The sequence below is a fragment of the Emydura macquarii genome, unplaced genomic scaffold, assembly GCF_026122565.2.
Source record: "Emydura macquarii macquarii isolate MOO-44397 ecotype Brisbane River unplaced genomic scaffold, CSIRO-AGI_Emac_v2 contig_3470, whole genome shotgun sequence".
NCBI classification, from domain to species: domain Eukaryota; kingdom Metazoa; phylum Chordata; order Testudines; family Chelidae; genus Emydura; species Emydura macquarii.
Window position 1 is genome coordinate 9,047,686 of NW_027133607.1, and position 18,477 is coordinate 9,066,162.

Below are 18,477 nucleotides of genomic sequence, written 5' to 3' on the forward strand. Positions count from 1 at the left end.
GTTTATGTAGCAAGGGGCATTCCCTTGTATCCTCAGACAGCCTGGTGAAAACTTTCATGGAGATTCTCGGCAATCCTTTCACAAAGGTTTCTAGGGATAGCTGCCTTATTTCTTCCTCTGCGGCAGGACACTTTCCCATGCCACTCCACAATGAGTTTGGCTGGCACCATTGCAGTCACCAGGCTAGTGGCATATAGGCTGGGGGGTGGGGAGGGGCCTTAGGAGATACCAGTAACAGCTGAGGTCTCTGTTCCTTTGTTACTCTCGGGAGTGAGGTATCAGCTACAATCATCAGCGCCTGTGGAAAAGTGCCAACACTCAGCTCCCCTGCCTTATACCCATACCCATGGAATAAGGGACCAATATTTTATTGTTTCATGCAACTGAAATTCCTTTTTCCCGCCTTGTCCCAAGTGGGCCACACTCACCTGGCAGGGACAGAGCGGTGCTGTGTAAAGGCACACCAAAGCTGACATGTCAATAAGCATGTCTTATTAAAAGTTTTTATGGGAACAATGGAAGGGAGTTTTGAAACTTATCTTTCCCTTTCCATTGCGGCTGTAAATCCAACGATACACCTGCCTGTTTTCTTCAGCAGCTGCTGCCACTGAAGCCTTCGGGGCGACCCCTACACAGCTACTGAATGCCTGACCCTGATGAGGAGGGGACAGAAGAGGACTAGGAAGGGCATATTCAGTGAGATCCAGCAAACTGGTGCTACGTTGGAGCATGATTAAAAGGCCTGGAAGGCCAACATGGCAGAGGGCACAGAGAAGGACAGAGCTGACAGGAGAAAGTCCCAGGAATCCCAGCAGGAAAAGGAGGAGGAGATGCACCAGGACATAACGGGGTGTCTGAGGTACCAAACCAAATGCTGCAGACCCTGGCTGACCTACAGTAATCGCACCCTTTGCAGTCCTTCGAGAACTCTATGGTAAACAGCTCACTACATCCCCCAGCATGCCATGTGGCATCACGGACCGCATTCTTATCCCTACCACTCCACAGGGGGGGACTGCAAGGAAAACCACAGCTTCACATACACTAACTTGTGAGAACCACGGTTGGTGTATGTGTAGCCACACTGGACTACATTTGTGTATCAAACTGGACAGAAATGTTTGTTAACTTTCCAGTATTAGTGTTTTGTTCTATTAATTTATGTTAAAAGTTTGTATTGCATTGCCTGATGGGTTTTGCACATTTCTTTTTGCCATTCAATAGATTTATATATTTTTTTTAAAAAGTTCTTTATTAGTTCCCAATACCTACTGCAGAATGCACAGTGGTACTCCAATCAGCCAGTACAGTACTTGCAAACATACACCACCACAGAATTAGATTCAAGAAAACACCGGGTCATATTTATAAATGTACAGTAAGCACTGCATAAATAGGTTCAGTACAACACACAATCGTAGTTACTAACGTACAGCAAGGACTACACAAATCTTAACAGCACTCAAACCTTCGGGCCCAGAGAACACTCCTGCACAGAACACGACCGGGGCAGCCTCCCTCAACGGCATAGCTCCATATTGAGCTCTTGCAATGGCCCTTGTGGTCTGGCTGTTAAACTCGGCAGACAGCTGCTCCACCTCCACCCTGCAGCAGCTTTTCCTCCTTTGCCTTATATATACTATGCAGAACACAACAGGAAGCTCTAATCACTGGGATATTTTCTCACTGAGCTCTAATCTAATGAATAAAACACTGCCAGTGTCCCCTTCAATCTAACAAAGGCACATTCAACTGCCATTCCGCACCTGCTGAGCCAGTAGTTGAATCTTTCCTTGGTGCTGGCTGAGTCCCCCAGAAACGTTACTGGCATTTCAATATCACCAGTGGTAATCTGCCAGTCTGGAAAGAATGTTCCTGCTTGCAGCTTTTTTAACAGTCCTGTGTTCTTAAAGATGTGAGGGTCATGCACCTTCCCTGACCAGCTGACACTGATATCAGGGAAGTGTCCCTGGCGTTCCACCAAGACTTGCATAACCACAGAAAAGCAGCCATTTTTGTTGATGCACTTTGTGGCAAGGTGGGCTGCTGCCAAAATAGAGGTGTGTGCGCTGTTTATCACCCCACCGCAGTTCAGGAACCCCATTGCTGCAAATACATTCACTATGGCAATGTGCAGGATGAGAGCCACAGTCCTGCATAACAGGAGATATTTAATGACCCTATACACTTGCATGACAATCATAGAAGATGAGGGTTGGAAGGGACCTCAGGAGGTATCTAGTCCAACCCCTGCTCAAAGCAGGACCAACGCCAACTAAATCATCCCAGCCAGGGCTTTGTCAAGACGCACCTTAAACACCTCTAAGGATGGAGATTACATCACCTCCCCAGGTAACCCATTCCAGTGCTTCACCACCCTCCTAGGGAAAAAGTTTTTCCTAATATCCAACCTAGACCTCCCGCCCTGCAACTTGAGACCATTGGTCCTTGTTCTGTCATCTGCCACCACTGAGAACAGCCTAGCTCCATTCTCCCTGGAACCCCCCCTCAGGTAGTTGAAGGCTACTAACAAATCCCCCCTCAGTCTTCTCTTCTGCAGACTACACAAGCCCAGTTCCCTCAGCCTCTCCTCATAAGTCATGTGCTCCAGCCCCCTAATAATTTTTTTGCCCTCCGCTGGACTCTCTCCAATTTGTCTACATCCTTTCTGTAGTGGGTCCAAAACTGGACACAATACTCCAAATGTGGCCTCGCCAATGCCAATTAGAGGGGAATGATCACTTCCCTCGATCTGCTGGCAATGCTCCTACCAATGCAGCCCAATATGCCGTTAGCCTTCTTGGCAATAAGACCTTTTAACAATGGCCCTCCCACTGTGGATTTTCCAACTTTAAAATGATTTCCCACTGATCAGCAGCAATCCGACAATGCAAGCTCCCAGAGTGCGATCACCACGTGCTTCTCCTCTGTCAATGCAGCTCTTGTTCTGGCATCCCTGCACTGCAGGGCTGGATTGAGCTTGTCACACAGATCCAGGAATGGGGCCTTGTGCATTCAAAAGTTGTGAAGCCTCTGCTCATTGTCGCAAACCTGCATTGCGATGTGATCCCACCACTTAGTGCTCGTTTCTTGGGCCCAGAAGCACCACTCCACCATCTGCTCCATGAATGCCACCACCACCCGTGAATTGTTTTTCACTATGTCTTGACCCTTGACAGCCCCACCAAGCGTGGTAGTCTCCAAACCAAATGTCCAGCTCAATCATTCCCTTCAGGCAGGGTCTCTTCTCTTAGCCTCCAGGCCTGGAAAAGGTCCTTTGCCCTCTTCAGGCAGGGTTTGTCCCTCCCCCAGTCTTTGTACCTGCAGGGTTCTCCTCTGCCAGCGTTCTGCTCCTTCTCCTAAACCCTCCTGGCTCTTGATAGCATCTTGCCTGCTCTCACACACTGGTAGCTCGCCTCACTCTCACAACTCCAGCCACACCCTTTCTCTGGAGGGAAGGCTTTTAACAAGTCCTGGGTGGGGCTTTGATTGGCTCCAGGTGTGTTAATTAACCTGGAGTAACCCCTGCTCAGCTACCAGGGGAAAAGGGACTTGCTGAGCCTGGGGCTGATATATCGGCCTTCTAGCACTCTCCGATAGCCATCTAGTCTGACCCTGTCACACACTGGAGAAGGCGATGGATGAGATTGACATTGTAGAATGCATGTGTATTGAAGATGGGGGAGCTACCTTACACAATTGGTAACAGAGCTTAATGCAGCTGGAGACCCACTCAGAGTATCTCTGAGCCGAGATCGCTGTGCCTTTTGACCTATCTGGAACAGATAGGAAAAGTCTTTGGGATTTCCTGAAAGCCCTTGTCCTGTCCAAACAGAAGGCCAAAGCTCTTCTCACATCGAGCGTATGCAGGATGGCTTCCCTATTATCCTCATGGGGTTTGGGATAAAAGACTGGAAGCTGAATAAGCTGATTCATGTGAAACGCAGAAGTCACCTTGGGAATGAACTTTGGACGTGGTTCAAGTGGGACCTTATCTGGAAAGAACACAGTAAAAGGCGGATGTGCCATCGAAGTTGCTATCTCCCCTAACCTTCTGGGAAAGGTGATGGTGATGAGGAATGCCATCTTCAGAGAAAAGTGATTTAGTGAACAACTGGCCATGGGTTCAAATGGCAGTCTAGTCAATCCTTTTAACACTAGTTGAGATCCCATTGGTGAGTGGGGAGTCTGGGTTGTGGGAAGAGGTTTGCTATGCCTTTAAGAAACCTCTTTGTAGTTGGGTGGGAGAAGACTAAGTATCCTTCTGCCTGCTGATGGAAGGTTGCAATTATTGCCAGATGAACCTTCAGCTAACTAATAAAATCCCAACTTCTTTAAAGCCAACAGTAGTCTAAGACAACCGGTAAGGTGGCTTAAATAGAGGTGACACATGAGCTGGCACCAAATCTGAAACCTCTTCCATTTCTGAAGGTAGGTATGATGAGTATTTCTCTTTCTACTGTGTAACAGCATCCCTGTAGAGCAAGACATCTCTATGCACTGGAACCATTCGGGAGCCATGCTTTGAGTCACAGAACCTGCAAATTGGGATGGAGAGTGCGTCTCTCGAGCTGCGACAGGAGCTAAGGCGTGATCAGAACAATCATCAGTGGACATAATGACAGCTGTGGCAGGTAGGGGTACCACATCTGTCTGGACCAGGTGGGAGCAATCAGCATGATGTTTGCTGTCTCTCGCCTTATTTTCAACAGGACCTTCAGTAACAGAGGGAATGGGGGAAAGGCGGAAAGAAGGCCCCTGTCCCAAGAAAGGAGGAGAGCGTCTCCCAAAGAGTGTCGTCCAATCCCCACTCTGGAGTAGTACTGTGGATATTTCTTGTTCTGGTAAGTAGCAAACAGGTCTATCACCGGTGTCCCCCATTGTCGGAATATGTAATGTAGTATTACCAACTCTCTCCCGTTTGTGGTCGTGTGGGAATTTGTGGCTGAAAGTGTTGCCCATCGTGTTGTGTATCCCCGGTAGGTAGGCCACTGATACTAGGACGTTGTGGGAGATGCACCGGTTCCATAGTTTTAGTGTCTCTACGCACAGGGAATGAGACCTGGCATCTGCCTGTCAGGTTCTGTAATATATGCAGGCCACGTTGTCTGTCATGATCTTTGTGTGAGTGCGTCTCTCAATGGGAGGAAGTGAGCATGTGTTTCTGACCGCTCTGAGTTTGAGCAGGTTGATGTAAAGGCATGTCTCTGTTGGGGACCATTTGCCCTGTGTTGTGTGCATGGCTGGATTTCCAATTAGGCATGTGTCTAGGGATGCTGGCGTTCTAGGGGGCGCCAAACATAACTGATTACCACACGGGCCAGCAAGGCTGGGGCAATTTGGGGTCACCTTCTGAGCGCCAGAACTCTGGCTCTGCCCCCTGTTCCTCCACCTCTCTCCCAGGGTCCTGCCCCTCCTCTTCCTCCTGAGGCCCCAGCTCCTGGCCATGGAAGTCAGAGCCCAGGGTTGAGCATATTCTCCATGCCTGGAGCTGGCTGAGCCGGTCATCCCAACCCCTCTCACTTCCCCCCTCACCCCATGTGTGGAAGACTCAAAGTTCAACTGTAGGCAGGGGGGCACTGAAGATGCTATGCCTAGAGATATGTAAGGTGTAAATCCGATCCTGTTGTGTGGCCATTGAGATGTCAGCTCCATATTATGAGGGTTGCATCCGTGGTCAGTAATAGAAATGGAGAAGATTGAGCGAATGGGATTCTTGTACGGCTGTTTGCCGTGTCCTTCCTCTAGTCCAAGGATCACTTGACCCTGGTGGGCATCAACAGAAGTTTATTTTGTCTCTGTTCGGCCTGAAAACCAAACTGAACCGTGCTTGGAGGCATCTCATGCGTAATCTGGCATGAGCAATAACTGATGTGCCCCAGAAGCTGGAGGCAATGTCTGGCCAAGATTTGTGGGGGGCTGGATTGTATTGTCTCTATCAACAAGGAGAGACTGATAAATCTGTGATGTGGTAAGAGTGCTTTTGTCTGAGTGGAGTCGAGGTCAGCTCCTATGAATTCTAGCCTCTGTACTGGTGTTAAGATTGATTTTTGTTCATTGATCTGTAGGCCCAGATTCTGAAACAGGTCCTGTGTGGCCTGAGTGACTCGATGGGCTTCTGTGAAGGACCTTGCCGTGAGAAGGCAATCATCCAGATAAGGATAAATCATGATGCCTTGAGAGCATAAGTGGGCCACCACTACCGAACGGACCTTGGAGAATACTCTGGGAGCCAAAGAGAGCACGAAAGGGAGTACCCTGTACTAGTAGTAACCCATTATGAATCTGAGGTAATTCCTGTGACTCAGAATGATGGAAAAGTGGAAGTTTTGCATCTTGAAGGTTGAGGGCCGAGAACCAAATCTCCTTCCTCTAAAGCTGGAATGATTGTTGATAGCGTGACCATCTTGAATTTCTGTGCTTTGATGTATCTGTTGAGCCCCCTGAGGTCCAGTATGGGTCTCCAACCTTCCTTTTTCTTTGGTATCAGGAAATAGCAAGAGTAGAAGCCTTTACCTCTGAGATGTGCAGGCACAGGTTCTATAGCTCCTACGCTGAGGAGACGGTTTACCTCTGGATGGAGTAGATTCTTATGAAAAAGGTCCCTGAAGAGGGATTGGGAACAGTGTTTGAGAGGGGGGAGGGAGGAGAAATGGATGGCATATCTATTCTGGATAATTTCCAGTACCCACTTGTTGGAGGTTATGCGTTACCAGATGCTGTGTAACAGAGTAAGGCGGTCTCTGAAAGGAGGGAGACATCTTCCACTGTGAAGTTGCAAGGGGACTGTTCTACCAACACCTTGACCAGCCCTTCAAAACTGACGCTTTGAAATGGATGGCTGAGATGCACTTGGTTGGGGTCCTGATTGCTTTCACCTAGGGAATCTTGGGCTCTTCCTCTGTGGCACATGAGCTCTTTCTGATGAGTACTGAGATGTGTATTGTGATGACGGGGGCTTAAACGTTGGCTGAGGGCTGTATTTTCTCTTGTGGTCTGGCATGTATATCCCCAAAGATCAAAGAGTTGCCCACGAATCCTTCAGCGCGTGAAGAGACTTGTTGGTCTTCTAAGCAAGTAACTTTGTCCCTTCAAAAGGAAGGTTCTCTTCTGGGGTTTGGACCTCTTTATGGAAGCCAGACAAATGTAGCCACAAAGCCCATCTCTTAACAATGGCTGTAGAAATCAAATGTGCTGCTATGTCAGCAGCATCTAATGCAGACTAAAGTGACATTTTAGCTACCAGCTGGCCCTCGTTGATTACGGCCTTGAATTGGTATTTATGGGAGTTCGGGAGCTGTTCAATAAAGGGACCGAGTTTTGTATAATTCTGTATAATTATACTTTATATATTATATAATTCTCTATAACTTGTAGTCAAATTCTGCCAGTAAGGCCTGGTAATTTCCTACTTGGATCTGGATGGCGGCTGATGAATATGCCTTCCCGTCAAACAGGTCCAGACATTTCCCATCTTGGTCATGCGGAGTGGATTTAGAGTGGTGCTGGTGGCCCCTAGAATTAACCGCATCCACAATGATGGAATTGGGAGGCTGGTGAGAAAAGAGAAATTCTGTGTCCTTTACTACCAGCACGTAATACTTTTTGTCCTCCTGCTTGCAAGTTGGTGGGATGGATCCAGGATTTTGCCATATGACTTTGGCAGGATCCAAGAGTGCCTCATTAACCAGGAGGGCCACTCCGGCAGAGGTGGAAGAGTCTAAAATGTTCACCAATTTGTGGTGAGGCTCAATCACTTCCTGCAACTGTATTTGCAGGACTTCTGCCACCCTTTGAGCTAGATTCTGGAATGATTTAAAATCACCAGCCATGGATGGTGAAAGGGGCATTACCACCTTGGCTGATGAGAATGACAAGAAATGAGCTTGTGGACTCTCTTCTGCCTCTGTCTCTGCAATAACTCCCTTCCCTGGCTGGTCAGGAGGTTTCACAGCCACAGCTGAAGGAGGATGACTCCTTTCCCCTTGGTATGCCATGATAGGGGCCTGGGAGACTTGCTGCCTCTGAACCTGACAAGGGTTCCAGTACACCATTGAGGGTAGGGGACTGGTGGCTGGTACCACGGTTGGCTAAACCATGGAAGTGAAGGGTCGGGTGGACGACACACCTGGTGCCTATAATGAGATTGGGTCCCATATGGCAGGTAAAAAGAATGGTGGGAACCCAAGTCCTCTCGCTCACTTTCAGACTCTGATGATGAGAAAGGCAGTGCACAGCAGACAGATGACAGTGAGCCCAATGCTCTGGGAGAACTTGGTGCTGAGGCCCCAGTACTACATAGGGGTGAGTCCGGTACGTCAGACACAGAGAGATCCATTGCCCACCGGAAATCCAGCGATGCAGACAGCGTCAGTGCCAGTGGTGAATGTTGGTAACGAGAGGCTTGCACCAATGAAGTTGGAGTTGGGGACCTGTCATACGGTCCATCGGTACCATGCGCAACAAGTTCAGTGCCAGTGCCAATGCCAATTTCTGTGCCCACATAGCCTTCCCCAGAGCAGATATTTTATGCTCCTGCAGTACCGGTGCTTCTTTGCCCATGCCCATCGGGTCTTTGGGCAGACCAACTTGTTCCATTGGCTCGGTACCCCATGTGCCCTGGGTAACAGCATTAGGCGGCTTCAGCGCCATCAGTACCGATGATACCACAGATCATTTATGGATCAATCGGGGCTTGCTGCAGGAACTCACAGACCTTTTCTTTTGGCCTTAAGCAAGTGGCTCATCTCTTTGGGATCATCTGCCTTTGAAGTAGAAGGTTGCAGTGAGAGCTCTTGCCAGGACTCCGGGAATTGAAGGGCTGACTCCATGAGCAGGAGTTTGAGCCTTAACTCTTGTCTTTCCTGGACCTGGGTTTTAGTTGCTGGCACCAACCACATCTTTGCAGATTGTGCTTTTCTCCCAGGCAGCAAACGCATTGCGAGTGCTTGTCAGGCATTGGGATAGATTCCTTGCAACTGAAGCACTTTTGGAAGCCTGGAGAACCAGGCACTTTTTCAGGGGTGCCCCTCCCCCAGGCTTGGTGGGAAGCAAACCCTTCTTTATTTTCTTGTTTTCTTTGGCATGGCCAACAAAAAACAAATGAAGTAACAAAGAAAAGCTTCAAGGGAAGCTAAAATTAACACTAAAGGGAGTTAATGATCCACGAATGGACAGCTCTAGCTCCTTCTCTAGCCAGGGGTGGTTGAGAAGGAACTAAGGAGGGAATGCCCACGCACGCTGGCTGGCCTTATCGCAGGGCAGGACGGATCGCTACCAAAGTTCTCAGATCAGCAGCGCGGGGGCACAGACACACCTACAGCAGAGCACCCATGGGGCACTACTCGAAGAAGCATCATTATGGCTGGTGCCAATGACAGAGCCTCTTTCTCCACAAACCTTTGGACAGGCAGCTAGTATTCTGAGCTCAGTTCCATGTCTGGCATCTAAGAGATTTAACTGAGGACAACCCACCAAAGACAGATTTGTATGATGACTCAGTACGAGAGCCCTCCCCCCTTCATCCCAATTACTGAGGCAAAACACGGGATTTGACTGGCATCAAAGATTAAGTTCTGTGATCTCTCAGAGTTGACCTTGCTGTCATCTAAGGAGGAGTCTGAAACCTCTGCCAAGAGCTTTCTGTTTCCAAAGCCTTACCCCGAATCCTTTTTGGTTCCAACCTCGATGGTGATGGACTAAGTGCTGGGCTTGGTTCATCAAAAGTCTCTGAGGGGACTCTTGGTATCATCTTATCTTTATGGGTTGCCAGGCTCCTTGAGCCCCTCGGCTCTAGGCTTGACAGTCAAAGCAACATTTAGCGGCCAGCGACCAACTGGAAACCATCACCCACACATTCCATTCCAAAGACAAAGCAGCTGGAACCTAGAGTGACGGAACCTCCCATCCCATCTGCTCTACTTACAGCGAATACAGAGTTCTCCGCTGATTAGAACCTCCTGGAGGGTATGTCTCCACTGCAAGAAAAGACCTGCAGCAAGGCCACAGCTAGCCCAGGTTCATGGGGCTTGGGCTGCGGGGCTAAAAATTGTAATGTAGATGCTCGGACTCGGAATGGAGCCGAGGCTCTGAAACCCTGTGAGTGCAGTGGGTCTGAGGCTGGGCTCTAGCTTGAGCCCAAACGGCTACACTGCCATTTTTAGCCCAGTGGGCCCGAGTCACTTGACCTGGGCTCTGAGACTCGGTGCCACAGGTTTTTTTTATTGCAATGTACTTGACATGTACCTCTCAAGAGCTTGATCCACACTGTTTGCCCTCCAGCCCTGATTGAATTCTCTACAGTTTTCCTCCAGAGGACTTTAGAATCCTTTCAAGATCTTTTGACAAGAATTGCAGGCACACTGACCTCTTTTGAGCTTACATGGTCTGAAGAGGAACTCAGGTGACACAGGGGGTCCACTTCCCCTTATACAGCCCCTCATGGAGTATTCCAGGTCTAAGAGCTTGTGTGCTGTCCCTCCACCCAGCAGTCAGAACTTTCCAGAGGGATCCAAGCTTCAATGGCATGCATGGGTGTATCCCAAGAGTGGAGATTTGTTACTGATAATCTACTCAAAGAATTCAAGTTATAGGATGCAATCTCCTCTTTCCAGAGCCCCATGGCCTTTCATTAGCATTTAGGTGTCATGAAATCTCAACCAAGCAGTTAAAAACCTCCCTCTGTATTGCCAGTATGAATATGGTCTTTTACACAGCACCCAGTGTGCTGGTCATTGACTCTTCTAGCCTCAGGCACTTTAGAACACCCCCGGTAAAAAAGCTTAGTGCTGGTGTTGTCTGTGTGCCAGGCTCCCCAAGACCTGCTTGGGCCTAATCTGCTTACTAAGAATTATACATTGCTGAAATTTCTCTGCAAAGGATCTGTCCCCTGCAAGGGTGCGAAAGGCAAGTCTGACCCTGCAAGCAGCACACCAGCAGCAACACACATTCAAAGAGGTGAAGAACTGGAAGCCTATCTTTTAATAAAGAAAGCAAGTTACATAATATTGAACTCTGGGATCAGAGTTCCCCCACTTGCTGTGACAGCTAGCTGTGCAAACTGGCTGTGAAACTGTACTGTGAGCCTTTTGGTGTATCTAAATAGGCTCAGAAAGATGACATTTTTATTGGTAAAGGTTGGTAAACGTCAATTTCACCATACCCACACAAACCGACAAAGAAATATTTCCACCTATGATAATAGAAATTTAAATATAGGTGAAGAAAGAAAAATGCTGCTTGAGAATTTAAGAGTTTGATTTAAGGATTAACTAGTTAATGCAGGATTATTTTCTTGAAAACAGCTAATCTGTGCAAAGGTTTTTTAAAACCGTCTCTTGGAGTTAGTCCTTGGGCTGAACGTAGTTTTTGTAACAAAGCCTTAAAAACGTAGGCAGTAACTAGATTCTCATACATGCTGCGTTCTTCACTGTTAACAGCCATAGAGAAAGTTATGCTATGTGGGAGCCCTTCTTTCCTGCGGCACATGAGAAAATTACTGAGGACAGGATCTCCCCAATACACATATTTTGGCAAGATTCCAGAAGTCTGCAGGATCTACCTGTCTCCTAAATTGCATCCCAATTTACCTGGAAACTGTTTGAGTGAAAACTTTGAAGTTAGGTCAGGGCCCATTCAGTGATTTACAAATTTAAATATGAACTACACTGTAGTAAGCAAAACCAAGGAAAGTGATGTCAAAGTAATGGCAGCACTATCCAATGGCTAAGAGAAGGGAAAACAGCTGCAGACTAGAAACAGTCCCAACCAGCAAGAACTTGATGTGGATCTGAACTTTCCCAGAATTCAAGGATGCTCAAATTTAGGGTTTGGATCCAGGCAAATCTGACTACTGATACTGCTAGACTATTTTTAAACAGTGAGAGAAAGAGGAACCAGAGTACATTCCAAAACAAGGGCACTTCCCCCACTAACCAATTACTCCTCCCCTATCCCCCACACCTCCAAGACACTCAAAGATGCCCATTACAAGCTAATACAAAATGTACCTTGTTCTTTTTCTATTTGACCCCACTACAGTTATGAAACAGCGTGAGAAAGAAATCAATCTCCTTTAATTAAAAACATTATTAACTTAATCTTATTTTGATAACCAATAAATGTGTGTAGTGTGCACAACACAACAACACTTAGCACTTAAGCTCTTCAAAGTGCTGGACAAATATTAACTCACTAATCCACACAAAACCTCTGCAAGGTAGGTAAGGATTATCCTGATTTTACAGAAGAGGGAAAAACAGACACAGAGATTAAATGATTTGCCCAAGGCCAAGCCACTTAGTCACTGGCGGAGACAGGATTACCACACACAGACCACTAGGCTGTGCTGCCTTGCTACTATGACTAAAGCCAGGTCACAGTTGTAAATAGCTGCCTTTCCCCCACTTGCTGTGACAGCTAGCTGGGCAGACTGGCTGTGAAACTGTACTGTGAGCCTTTTGGTATCTACAAGGCATACAAGATGACCACAAGAATAAATACATCTGAAACACTGAAAGAACTGCATGGGCCAAAAACGATCTGAATTTTCTTTCAGTGAAACACAGGGATTGGATTTTTATATAAGTAGGCTCAGAAAGATTAGATGTTTATTGGTAAAGGCTGGTAAACATCAATTTCACCATGCATACACCGATAAAGAAATATTTCCACCTATGATAATAGAAATTTAAATATAGGCGAAGAAAGAAAAATGCTGCTTGAGAACTTAAGAGTTTGATTTAAGGATATTTACTTCATATATTTGACATATGATGTTGACAAAGTGTTCTCACAATTATAAAGTTTTAATTTTTTGCATCTCAAAGTGTACTGTAATTAAATTATTGTCTGACCACTCCCTATAATTTCCCACAACTCTGAAAACAGATAAAAATAGGAAAAAATGCTTAAAATCCATAACTTTTTGCAAATGAAAATTGTAACTGATAAAAAAATAAATATGTTTAAAAACAAACTGACATTATCCATCAGAATTACAAAAAAATTAAAATCAAATCCTGCCAAGCCTATGAATAAGCGAGTCACTGGGCAAGCAAACACATTACACCATATGTTGCTTGAGGTGCTTATGATTTATTCTTGAAAGATATAGGAAAGCGTCCCTAAATCATATAACAAAGTAGGGCGTGGGTAGGGATAAAAACCTGGTAGGGTATCTGGTAGTTTCTTTCCAGGATTTTTTTTTAAATATACCTACCATTTGGTGCCATCTAGTCCCATCCAAACAGCAAATAATTTGCTCTTCAGAAGTATTTTAGGAGCCTCAGAATTTAGTCACCTTTGTCAGGAGTTTGTTAGCAATGGCAAGAAATCAGCAGACCCTAGAGGCAAGGAAATTCCCCCCTTCCCCTCCAGCCTTTAGTTTAGTGGTAAAATTTTTAAGAAGGTGCTCCCAGGAGACAGCATTATAGCACATCAGTGATCTATACAACTGGGAGTTTTCCAAAAGGGCTTAAGGGAGTTAGGCACATAACTCTCCAGGTCCCTTTGGAAATCCCAGCCTTAATTGATAAAGAAATGATCATTTGATTAACTAGGCCACAAGAGAGGTTCTTTGCTGCTTTAAAGAAAGCAGACAGAATGATTACTGATTATCCTTGGTAATGAATAATAGTGTAGAAACTGAAAGTTGATATGTTTAGCTAATTCTTTGGTGGTTTACATGAAATAAGTTTGAGGGTCCGACTCAGCCCCGTTCCTCAAGGGACAGGAGTACACATCACAAGAACAGCAGAACTGCCGCCCTTACTGGCATTCAGCAGAGGTGCTGGGATTCAATGCATCTGTCAACTAAAAACCCCTTCTGGCTATTGAACCGGTCTCCAGGTCAAGGATGAGGTATGTTGATGGGATTCTCTGCTACCTGCTAACGCAATTGTCCTGGGAGCAGAAGGCTTCAGTCCCCAGGGCTGTCAAATTTTTCATTAGCACAACACTGCACTGTTTTATTAACACACATTTAACTGCTGATGTTGCAGTGGGAGAGACAAAGTGCAAGAGATGGAGGAGAGTTCACAGGAAATCACTCCGAGCTCTTTCATCTATGGATCTGGAGCACCCATGAAATGAAGAAATATTAGTTAGACTGACGCTAGACTATTAGTCTTAAAAAAATTAGAATCATACCAAATATTCATATTAGAATATTGATTAGCTCTCAAAGAGCATTGTACAGGCTGTGCAATGTTATATTAGATTACAGACCTATAGTAGAGACAGTCTAAATGTTAGTGCCATCTTAAAGCTTGTGTTATCACCATCGGGTATAGTTAGATTTCAGGCTTCATTGAGACATACTTGTCTCTATGACCGGTATGGTGAAAGTTGAGTCTGGGCTAATTGTCTGGGGAGGACACAGCATGCATTGTTTCTTCACACCTCCTAGGAACCCACTGTGGGGAAACACAGACGCCATGGGAGAAATAGGTCACCCTCCCAGCCGCAAGGTGAGTGTTCACACAGTACAGGGGCAAAGCAGGGTGGGTTATACTATTAAGGAACATGGCAGCCCAGCACAAAAGTGTGGGTGAAAACCCTACTACACCTGGATGAGCTAGCCACATCTTCATTGCTTCCTTGGGGACAGAGAGAGTTCCCTTGGCATTTGCCTGTGCTGAGTGTGGCAGAGAAGAGCCCACACTCAGCTGTTTGGGCCTCTCTTCTGCAACAATAGAAAGAGAGTCCAAGAATTAGAAAAAACAGCCGCAAGTCATTAACAATCAAGCCCACTTGTAACTAGGCTGCCCCCAAACTACTAGGTGAATCCTCCACCTGTTATTTAGAGAGCATGAAAAAGATTTAGCCCCTACCCCCAAAACTTTGCAGTCTCATTCAGAGAAACTGAGACAATGGCTCAGGTAGGAGACATTGTCATAGAGATCAGCACAGGTGGCTTCTCAGAGGAGTGGGTTTTCAGGAGGGACAAGAGAGGAAGGACATTTGGAATACACAACATGGGAGGCTGTCCAAAAGTGGGAGGAGAAGACAAAGGGAAGTTATCCTACAGTGACTGTGGTGTTTCGAGATGCTGTAGTCAAACGTGGATCCCACCGTAAGTGCGCATGCACCTCATGTGTGCAAGATCTGAGTTTCTGCATAGCAGTCTGTCAAGGGCATGTGCCCCATGCCGCCTCATGCTTCTGAACAAGGGCATAAAGTGTGTGGCAGCTGCAGCCTTCCCTCAGTTCTCCCACAATGCAAAGCCCGTGCTGCTGAGCACTCTGAATAGCGGGGCTGGAGAGAGAGTTGTGGGACTTGCACTGACTACCACGTCTCAAAGAATCAGTTACTGTAGGGTAAGAATCCATTCGTTCTTTGAGTATGTCTGTGTGGATCCCACTATAAGCAACCGGCAAGCAGTATCCTCCCTGGAGAGTGGGAATGAATACTTCCATTAGTCAAATAATGATTGAAGCACTGCCTTCCTCAACTTGGCATCGGACCTGGCTCTCATGACACGGTCATAATGCTTAACAAAGGTCAGTGGGTTGCTCCATATGGATGCCTTGCATATCTCAGACACTGGCACATTTCCAAAGTAGGCTGGCTGCCCTGGTTGAGTGCGCCTTAATTTTTAGAGGGAAAACTATCTGATAGCTGGTACAAATACACTGCATGATCCACCCAGATTCTCTGTGATGAGATGGTGTGGCCTTTTGATGGGCAGGATATAGCCACAAATAGGCAAGGAGACAGGCTTGGTCATGTTACGATACTAGAGCAAGATTCTTGAAACATCCAGAGAGTAGCTTCTTCTCCCCTAGCACCGAGTGTTGTTTCGGGAAGAAGACTGACAGGTTAAATGATTGATTCAAGTGAAATTCTGAGACCACTTTAGGTATGAACTTAGGGTGTGGCCTGAAGATGTCAGTATGATGAACATTTTATGAGACTGTATGACAGATGCCTCTATTTCTAGCATCTCTGATTCTCATGAGTAGTTCTTGAAAAGATTTAATGTCATCCAGCACTGATACTAGATACCTGATACCACCACTGCTGCATCGGGTGATGAAGATGAAAGGTCCTTAGGTGGCGAGGAAGAACACTGTTGTTTCTTTGTCCCTGGGCTCAGTGTTGATTGTCTGGCTAAGGGTGCCTCTGGGGAGCATGATCTCTCTCTCTTCATGGAATGAGATGGAGATTGGCTCCTAGAAGCTTATGAAGACAGATCCTAGCAAGCTCAATAGGGCCACAGCAGCATGCTATCTGAATGATGGCAGGCTCGTTTGACATCAGCCAGTCCAGTGACATTCCTGATGTGATGGTGGCTGAGCTCTGTAGGTTGAGCCAGAGCCACCTGAGTCTTTCTGTTGTGTTATCTATGGATCTCACGGGAGAGGATTCTCAGCTCAAAGGAGGTGAGAACATGTGGCCCACTGATGGAGAAGATGAGTAAATCTCCTCTAGTGGTAGCACCAAGGTATATGATGCTCTCAGAACCAGGGTCTGCTTCAATACTGGTAAGCACCTCAGTTCCAAGTTCCTCCAGGGGCATGTTCAGCTTCCTCAGTGATTCTGCTGAAGGCAAAAATGCCGAAGATTGTGTCACTATTGCCACTGAACTTTTTCATCTGTGCTGTGGTGGTCCCTCATCATTAGCTCTCGGCGCTGTGTGGGGCTCAGTGGTTTTCTTCCAAAGACTTACATGATCTGTTCTTAGGAGAAGACACTGAGCTCCACATGAAGTCTCTGTCCTTGCAGTTTGGGAAGTCTCTCTCTCGGTGCACTCTGATACTGGAAATGTTAGCTTAGAGTCTTACTCAGTGCCGTCTTGTGTGTGCTGGCTTTAGGCATCGTGTGTCTGCTAAACAGGGCACTCAAGGAAGATGGTCTGTCCATTACCTGGTGGGCTCTGGTACCTGTCTCTTCCAGATCCAAAAAGACCTTCATAGATTGCTCCAAGAAGTGATGCTTCAGTGTGATCCCACAACTTGCACTTCCTGGAAGAGAACGACCAGCACATATCCGGTACATGACACTCTCCCAAACAGAAGAGGCATCCTTTGTGCCTATCTTAACGGAATTAGCCTGCTGCAGGAAGGGCAGAGCTTGAAGCTCACAGGTTGAAAGTCTGCCATGTTAAGGCATCCCGAACAGGCATCAATAATCAGTCCAGATGGGCTGAGCTCATTCATAGTGGTTCTTCAAAAGAAGCAGAAGAGATCTGAATTATGTTTTAATGCAGCGGTTCTCAACCTTTTTTTCCCGAGTACCACTCGGGCCAGGAACAGTCAGGTCAAGTACCACTTGACCCGACTGTACCCAACCCGAGTACCACTCGGGGGAAAAAAAGGGAGGGGACTTGCGGCGGGGTTTCGCGGCGGCGGTGGGAGGGATTTCCAGCGGGGTTTCGCGGCGGCGGGGAGAGACGGGCGGCGGGGTTTTGCGGCGGAAACAATACCCGCCGCCGAAACCCTTCCGCCGTTTCCCCATTTTTCTCGACAGAGTTTCGCAAGGGTGAGTGGCAGGGCCCATCCAGCGGCGGCGGATTCAGCGCTGCGCGTACCACACAGCCCTCCAGTAAATACCGCCGGTGGTACACGTACCACCGGTTGAGAACCGCTGTTTTAATGTATTTATTATTTATTTATTTATTTATTAAGAATTCCAAGAGGGTTAGATGGAGCTATAGACTAGCAGGTTAGATATACACTAGGTCCCATCTCACAGCCATGGGCAGAAGAAACTGAGCCGCTCCACCCTTTATGCTTTCATATGGTAGCACAAGTAGGTACGGGTGCACGTGCGGCTTCAATGGACGGTGCTGTTCAAAAGACTGATCTTGCGCACATGACCGCCTATCGTGGGATCCACACTGACACATACCTGAAGAACAATTAGGACAGCTAATATGGAGGAATGAGATAAAATATGAGCACAGTTGTAAGCTGGGTGTGAAGTTGCACAGAGCCGTGGAAGGTAGGAGGAGCTGGAATGACACATGAGGGATTCGAGGAAGGGGTAGTGGAGTTAGAGACTCAGGGAAGCTTAAAACTGAACTTTAAATCAGACTCTTCCTAAGAAATCCATTTACTGCTGCATCCAGGTGCCAGCTGTATGTGGAGACAGGAAAATAGCAACACAGCTTCTCATCAGCCCCTCTCCTAAACCTTAGAGGTATAAAGGAGAAACTGTGAGATCCCAAGATGTGAGTGAAGGCCCAGCAGACAAATGCACAAAAGAGCACTTGAAGTTTAAAGAGGCACATGGACAGGAGGGAGCCAGCAGCAGTACTTACCTGAGCTGTAGCTATCTGTAGATGATTGAGAGATGGAACGGGACAGAGAACGGCGACCAATCTTCGTTGGGCGCTTGTTAAATTCTTGCTTTTGGTCAGCAAATTGGATCTGTGAAGAAAGAACCCCAGTTACATGAGTTATACAAAAAAAAATCCATTGCCTGACAGAGTAGGCTAATTCTAACAGTCCCAAAGACTACATTGGAAAGGAGCTA

The 18,477-nt window shown here is 46.8% G+C and overlaps 1 protein-coding gene across 3 annotated transcripts in view; it reads right to left on the bottom strand.

The window, feature by feature from the left end:
- Positions 1–18,477, bottom strand: part of AHCYL2 (adenosylhomocysteinase like 2) — a 183,121-nt gene that overhangs the window by 39,315 nt on the left and 125,329 nt on the right. For all 3 annotated transcript variants that reach the window (XM_067534980.1, XM_067534981.1, XM_067534982.1), the window contains exon 2: positions 18,263–18,371. In XM_067534980.1, the coding sequence (XP_067391081.1) occupies positions 18,263–18,371 (109 nt within the window). The remainder of the gene's footprint in view (positions 1–18,262; positions 18,372–18,477) is intronic.